This window comes from Arachis ipaensis, chromosome B8, assembly GCF_059453495.1.
Source record: "Arachis ipaensis isolate K30076 ecotype BB chromosome B8, ASM5945349v1, whole genome shotgun sequence".
NCBI classification, from domain to species: Eukaryota; Viridiplantae; Streptophyta; class Magnoliopsida; order Fabales; family Fabaceae; genus Arachis; species Arachis ipaensis.
In genome coordinates this window covers 133,591,693-133,599,816 of record NC_142443.1, presented here as the reverse complement: position 1 = coordinate 133,599,816, position 8,124 = coordinate 133,591,693, and the positions used below count along the sequence as shown (strand labels likewise).

Below are 8,124 nucleotides of genomic sequence, written 5' to 3'. Positions count from 1 at the left end.
TCCAAGCTCCGATCGCCGCACCGTTTGTGGCCACGCGTCCGCAGCGTCGAACTCTACAAAGCCCGATATGAAGATTGGTATGGAACTTTTCATTCTCAGCCTCTCTTTCCCAATTTTCAAAAATTATATAGAGTGGTGTTGAGATTTTGGTTCTTTGATGTTATAGGATCCGAATAACTTGAGGAAAACATTCACTCTTGCTTATATGGCGCTTGGGTAAGGTGAGAATTCTAGAACCTTATCTAATTCCTTAATTGAGTATGTTAGGTATTGAATTTTGGGTATGTATGTGTGATACATGTGAATTAGGTTTGTGTATATATAAATTGGAGCTTGATTGTATACATTGGAGGCTTGGTAGAGTTTGGCTGTCATTACTTTGGAGATTTTGGATCTTTGGGGCTGTGTTTGGTGCCTTGGTGGTGTCTCGGGTTATACATGGAAATCGGCCAAGGTATGGTTTAGGTTTCTCGTATTTAATATATAATGTCTTGTGAAAACTTAGGCTAGGTGACCATAGGATATGAATGAATGCATGTGTATGTTACATTGTTTAATGCCTTGAGAATAATTGTGAATTAAGTTAGGAGTTGGATTTTGTTTGATATTGGGGATGAAGTATAGAATGGTATATGATGCTTCAATGATTATTGGTAAGGTGATAAAATTGAATAAGCATATATGATGAATGATTGATGACCTTGTTAGTTAGTTGAGGAAATTTATGTATGAAATGGTGTAATATTGAGGAATGGTTGATTAGGGTAATGGTGGTGCTGTAAAGGGTAAGTTGTGGTGCTATTTGTATGAGTGGAATGTGGTTTTAAATTTGATTTTGGTAAAAATAGAGGTTTAAGAACTTTGGTGAAAAACTAGATTTTGGTCGAATTTCGGCAAGCCATAACTCGGCTTCTGGACCCACAAACTGTTTCAAACTTGTTTTATACAAAAAATTGGGTCCGTTAAGTTTACGCCGTTTGAAGAACGGAAGAAAAATGTTTTGAAACAAAAAAATTATGCGCGTCGGAAATTCGGTGGGCAAAATTGAAATTGCGTATGCGAACACTGCACGCGACGCGGCCAACCCATTTCGGTTTGGTGTTTTAAGGGGTTGCGTGCGCGACCACCTGCACGCGACGCGACCAATCCCTTCGGGTTGAGTATCTCGCATATGCGAGCCATGAATTTGAGGGGTTGTGTACGCGACCACTTGCACGTGACGCAGCCATCCCTTTCGGGTTTGGTTTCTTGTGTACGAGAGCAAGAGGATGCGCACGCGAGCAAGAAAAAATCAGTCCTTGCGCACGCGAGCAAGGTGCTTGCGTACGCAACGCCCCTGTTTTCAACAAATGAGTTTTTGTGTTTTAAAACTTAATTTTGAACCTCTAAACTTCTGTTTTTACTCTTTTAGCCTTAGATCATAGTAGTGAGCCTAATAATAAGATGAAGCTAGGAAATAGAAGTGACTTGGGGGTGAAACAAGGTTGAAAAATTAATAAATTATATATTGAAATGTGAATACTTGGAGTGTATATGGTGCCATGGCTTTAATGATTGATTGTGCAATGATTATGAATATTCATGAGGCTTATACACTTAATTTTATCTGAGATACGAGTTTCCTTGGGTAAAGTACCGTGGCTTGCCACCACGTGTTCCAGGTTGAGACTCAATACTCTGTTGACCCTACGTCGTAAGGGACTAAGGGTGACCGAGCACTTATAAATTCTCGGGAAGGTTAACCCCCATTGAGTAAATTATATATATATATATATATATATATATATATATATATATATGAATTATGAATGAGAAGATAAAAAGTTATTCATGGACTCATGGGGATGCGCGACGAGGGACAGTCCAGGGTTTAGCAGTTGGACTTGTCGGGTTGGCTTGATAACCGACAGATGAGACTCACCAGCCCTAGGACAGGCGTACATCATATGCATATTGTTTGCTTTACTTATTTGTGCATTAATTGGGAATGCCTAAGTGAATTTACTATGTTAATTGTTATATTGCTAATTGCAATACCTGTATACTAGCTGTGTTTGCCCTTGCTTGCTTGTTTGTTTGTGTGGTATCACTGATGTTGGGAGGTCGGAGGAAAGCCGAGGAAGTTAGGGAGTTTATTCAAGTTTAAGGTCTGGTTTAGTTAGAATCTTAGAACACCACCCGTTTCTGGTTTCTGTTTTAGTCCTTTAAGTTTTATAATCTGAGTGTCGGCGTTCTAGGATTGCCTTTGGCTTTCTCGAGACCTTATATCTTATGTGCGTGGCACCTTTACCATGCTGAGAACCCCTGGTTCTCATCCCATACGTTATCGTTGTTTTCAGATGCAGGTCAAGAGGCACCTCGTTAGGCGTCCGGAGTTCTGTAGCGAAGTATATTTTGGGACTTTATTTTGATGTATATTTTATATATGGTCGTATGTATGAAACTCTCCGAACAACTTATTATGTTTTGTACCTCTTAGAGGTTTAAGGAGAATTAGAGTTTTATTTATGTATTTTGGACCTTGGGTTATGTATATATGTATGTAAATATTCTCCAGCCAGCCTTAGCTTCGCAGGCTGAGTTAGAAGCTTGATATTTGTACTCTTGACTCTCTACTCTTGTCTTTTATATATATGTTAGTGAACTATAACTTTTTTCATACGCAAGAAATCCTTAATCTTGAGTGTTGCACTTTTAATTTCGCGATTTTGTTATTCTTCAAGGATCATAGTGTACTACTTTCTTTCAATTACTATACGCATATAAATTTTATTTTAGAGGTCGTAATACCACACCACCTCTGTTTTACGACTTAAGCATCAAGCTCTATGTGGTAGGGTGTTACAGTGTTAGGGTTGTACCTTCGATTGTGCATCAAAGTATCCTTCTTTGGACTGATGAAGGAAAATCTGAGGTGATAACACTACAAAAAATTCTGGTAAAAACGGCGGTTTGAACCGCCATTATTACCAATAATGGCGATTTCGTAAAGCGACGTAATTCTGGGCGCCATTCTGGTTATTACGGTAGTTTTCTGAAAACCGCCACAATTCCCTAGGTTAAAACGGCGGTTTTTGAATAGGTTAAAACGGCGGTTCGAACCACCGTTATTTCCAGGGTTAAAATGGCGGTTCTTGGATAGGTTAAAACGGCGGTTTGAACCGCCATTATTACCCTGACAGAATGGCATTTTGGTTGGTTAAAACGGCGGTTCAAACCGCCGTTATTTCCAGGGTTAAAATGGCAGTTTTTGGATAGGTTAAAACGGCGGTTTGAACCGCCGTTATTACCTTGACAGTTGCATTTTGGTTGGTTAAAATGGTATTTTTGAACTGCCATTTTTACCCTGATAGTAGCGTTTTGATTGGTTAAAATGGCATTTTTGAACCGCTATTTTACCCTGACAGTGACATTTTTTATCGCTTAAAAAAATAATTTTTACCGCCATTTTTATCGAGTTAAATAAATAATTTTATGATTAAAATTTCACAATAGCAAAAAATCATAATCCATAAATGAAATATTATATAACTCATAAACAAAATATTAATATAATATGTAATTTTTATTATTGAAAATCAAAAGTAATAACTCCTATACAAAACCTTGTCTTACTAAACTTGCCAAAATACAAACATTGCAATAAACACTAATCAGTCAAATCTACCCCTTCCAGTTCCCTAAAATATGTTAATATCTAATAATGTATTTAAACCATCTAATAAGTGCTGTCTTTTTCATCTAATACAAGACAAGTAGCTTAGCTAAGTGATGATGAATAAGATTTGGAGGCCAAAAATTTCCTCCTTTTGTAATTAACTTTAAAACAAGCCTGCCTTAGTTTCTTGGTCTCTTGTGTGAGTTTCATCCCAGGAACTTGCTCCAACATCTTTGTTTCTTGCTCCAACACTCCAAGCACCAACACAAATAACAAATAAGCTTTCAGCGCAGTGAGAGGTAGACAACAAATAATCTTAGAAATAATATCCTTACTAAGACTGCTAGTTAATCTTCTTATTATTTTTGTAGATAACTAGTGAAGTGAATGCCTACTAACCTCAACTTAAGGTGACTCTAAACTTGAAATTGACTTCAAATTGTGTTGTATTTTAGAGGTATTACATCGTTCAGGAGAGCCAGAATGAGCAGTGACACACTCCACAGTCCTAAACCCTTTTTCTCTCTGAGTGAATGAGAACAGCAGCAGAAATCAGATACAGGATAAGTAATTTCTGCATTTTTCCATTTTATATAACAAATAATGAGGCCTTGTCTTATACAATAACAAGAGTTGAAGAATATCTAAACCCTGTTTCACATGAAAAATTATTACCAACAGATTCATATTAGTTAAAGCAAGTTAGTTAGTTATCTAAATAATCAAACAGCTCATTTACATAAGAACACTGAGACACACTATCTGTTTTCAATTAATTCTTTTTAATACTTGATTTATGGTTATTTGATTAGTAAGAATGTTAGCAAAATTGTGTGCAATATCAGCAGTATTTAATAAATGAAAACAAGCAAAGTAGCAGCAAATATAATAAATATAAAAATAGAGAAATTTAGCAATGCCATTCGAGAGGACTACATTAAAACCAACCAAGATTCATCAAAGAATTAAAGAAAGAATAAATTTTATAACCTAAAACACAACTCTTCCCTCATCCCATTAAGCATAAAATTTCTTAAATCTATGAGCAGGAAAAAAAAACTTACTCAAATTATGACTCAACATGAATAATTTTCCAACAAAACCCAGAAATTGCACAGTAATTAGGAAGCTCAGAAGCCATGGTGAGCGATATTCTCAAGAAACAAAACAGTAAGGAACAATTAGAGAATGTTGTGCCGTGTTGCAAACCAAATCAAATCAAATTGAGCTCAAAAACGAACAAAGTTTCAAACTTTGATACAACATCATGATGTGTAATAATCATGTAAAATATAAAAAAATAAAAATAAAAAGAGAAAAAACCTCAGAAACAATAAAGGGTAACTGAATTTACCTGCAAAAGGGTTGAAGATTGATGATTGTTTGGTTTTCTGTTTCTGCGACTACAATGAAAATGGAAATTTGGAACAACTGAACAAGAACAAGGAACAGAAAAACCAAGCAAGTTAGTTAGTTAGTTATCTAAATATTTTAAAACATATATCTAATGTCTTCTCAAAAATGGCTATAGTGGTGCAATATCTAAATGAGAGTGACTGGTTATAGAAGAAAAATGGCCACTAGGAAAATAAAGTGGATGCCATTGCAGCAATGCTATTATTTGTTGTTTCCACATTCCCAAAAATACACATAATATTATTTTATTTAACGGATCCATTGATGCATATAGGATGATGAATCCTTCTCATCATCATGTTAATTTTTTACATAATTTTATTATCACGTATAATTTTTTTTAATCTTTTACTTAAAATATGAGACTTAAACAAACTAAAATAAGTAACATTAGAAAATAAATAATAAATATAACAAAAAATCACATGTAATGAAGTTATATTAATGATTGATTATTGATGTATCCATTATTGTAGTGATAAGGGTATGCATGCATGCCTATGAGATGGTGCAGCTAAATAGATAAAACCAACTAACCCAGTGAACTTTAAAAGCTTCACTGCCCCTTGTATTTTAGCCTCAGCTTCTTTTTCTATACCCATACTAAACCATATCCGGTGACAGAGGTGAAAGATCTGCATAATATGAAGCAACAAAGGAAAAATGCATTTATCATCAGATGTTAATAATTAAATAATCAGCTTGCATTTTGGGTCAAATGAAGAAAAGGGAAAGTAAAGACAGAAGAAGAAGAAGAGAAAGAAAGGGGAGGGGAAAGGCTGTAGATAATGCATTAACTATTATACTGGTAGAAGATAGCGTGTAAGAAAATGGAAGAATGTAAAACTAGGTATTGTTTTAGCAGACAACCTAAAGTGTCTACAAGGTAGAATAGATGCTCTGAAGTTTACAAGTCCACAAGACAAGGAAAATCCCTTTATAGTTCATAATATTCTAACTGGAATGGGAATTTTAAATCCATTGTCACATGACAACCACTTATATAGGCCAGCTGAAAATAGTTTGGTAAAAGTAAGAAATAGTGAACAATGTTTTAATTTAAATTGCAAATTTCTAACAGGGATACAGTTCTACCAAAATGACCGCAAAACCATTTAAGATGCTGTCTTCTTCACATTCATCTTCATTGTAAAACCATATACCATTAACTTCTTGAGCCGCATTCCGATATAATAGGTATGGCTTCTTAAGTTCATACTCAAAATCCAATAGATTTTCTACTAGGTTGTCTGTCAGAACAAATATTACAAAGAAAGTTGCAAATCAGAAAACTGATAGCACAAATCAGGCACACAGATGAATGAGAGCAGAGCACTAGTACATTTATATTTCTCCAAACAATGAGGAAATAATAAATCAAGCACTGCCAAAAAGAGAATATGCGATCTACAGCAACAATAATGCAAAATATATTTGAATGATTGAATCTATCCAGCACTGAACATTAATTAGCATTTAGCAGTTAATCTTGGAACTAAAAACACCACAAAATGGATTCAATTAAAAAAAAGAAACACAAATCCGAACCTGTATTTTGTCGATTCATGACAATGAACTGAAACTGAGGCTACACATTCCTGAAAAATGCAAAATAAAAAAATAAGGGAAATTGGTCAAGGATCAAAGTGCACATGAACTGAAGCATATGGAAAGAGGAAGAAGCAATGTTCATTGATGACCTCTTGACAACAAATAGAGATCCTTCGACGTCCTTACGAGTCTGGAAAAAAGAATACATCCAGAAATTGAAGAAACGAGATGAGAGATTATAGAAATGTGTCAAGAGAGAGAGAGAGAGAGAGAGGGAGGGAGAGAACGGACCCACTGATTAGTTTCAATGTTGAATTCGTAGAAAGAGACATGAGCGGCGGTGAAAAGAATCTCGGCGATGAAGGGATTGAAGCGCTGGAGGACAGTGAGATTCAGCACCTTGGTGCTCTGCCTATCCAGATTCGGCATCAGTTTCTTACTCTGACTCTGCGACATCTTTAGCTCACAACCAAAATAACAACTTATAAGATGTACAAACTTATATATACAACCAGAGTATTGGAAAGGGTAAAATCTTACAGGTTTGAAATTAGAAATTTAATAACAAACTAAGTGAACTACTGGACCAAAGTTGGCCATTGAAGCCCCAGCACAGCATTCATTGCCATATGAGGATAGAATGAAGTGAAAAAGTATACTAAAACTGAAAACAGCAGCGTTGCTTTAAATTAAAAATAGCAGTCATATTAGTTAATACAAACTGCAATTGGTGTAGGGATTGGATTCACCTTTTTCTTCTTGACGGATTTGAGGATCTTGATGATGCATTTTTCATTATCGGTGGAGTGAACGCCCTCAGATCAAAGACCTCATTGTATTTCCCTCTTCCCACCTTCCTCACAACCTCGTAGTCATCTTGCTCCCTGCAAGTCATGAACTCAATTTTTTAAACAGACATTAAATAAACAAAATAGGAATTCAAATTGATGGGAAGGTAACTAAAGCAAATTCATTCCCTTCTTTCCTACTTTAAGAAGAATAGATAGTTAATTTTACCTCCCTGTAAGCATGAATGCATTGAAGAAGTGGCTCCTTAGCCTTGAGGTTACTTTTTCCTTCCTGCTTTGCAAAATAACACCAGAAATTATTAATGTATCTCATAAAAGTTAAAAGTTAAATCCTTGCTTATGTACTAAGGCTTAGAATCTGACCTGAATTTCCAGCAGTTCTTGCTTTGCTACCTCCACCGATGATAAAGTACTGAATGATTGCAGCTGTGAAAAACCACAATTCTATTTTAATAGACATGCATAAGAGAAGAGGAATAGTGGATGCACAACCAATAAAATACAGACCAATATGAGCAGCGCTGCTTGAGCTTCCTTTCTGGAATCTCCCGGTGCACTGTGTTTCTTCAACTTGTCTTTTTGTTTCAATATTCTATCTAAATATTAACGTGCAATCCTGAGACGGAACAAGGAATCGGAGAGAACATCAAGGAACAGCCGCTAAGTTCCTCAAAGCATGAACATAGATTA

General features: G+C 35.5%; 1 protein-coding gene across 1 annotated transcript; it reads right to left on the bottom strand.

Annotated features, from left to right (window-relative positions):
• Nucleotides 1-5,061: 5,061 nt before the first annotated feature.
• Nucleotides 5,062-7,066, bottom strand: LOC107613754 (mRNA-decapping enzyme-like protein). Its single transcript, XM_088496178.1, has 6 exons — nucleotides 6,956-7,066; nucleotides 6,775-6,815; nucleotides 6,623-6,672; nucleotides 6,170-6,324; nucleotides 5,612-5,709; nucleotides 5,062-5,089 (listed from the first exon to the last, which is right to left on the bottom strand). The coding sequence occupies exons 3-6, from the start codon at nucleotides 6,639-6,641 to the stop codon at nucleotides 5,062-5,064; spliced, it is 300 nt and encodes a 99-aa protein (XP_088352304.1). The 5' UTR covers nucleotides 6,642-6,672; nucleotides 6,775-6,815; nucleotides 6,956-7,066.
• Nucleotides 7,067-8,124: the final 1,058 nt, after the last annotated feature.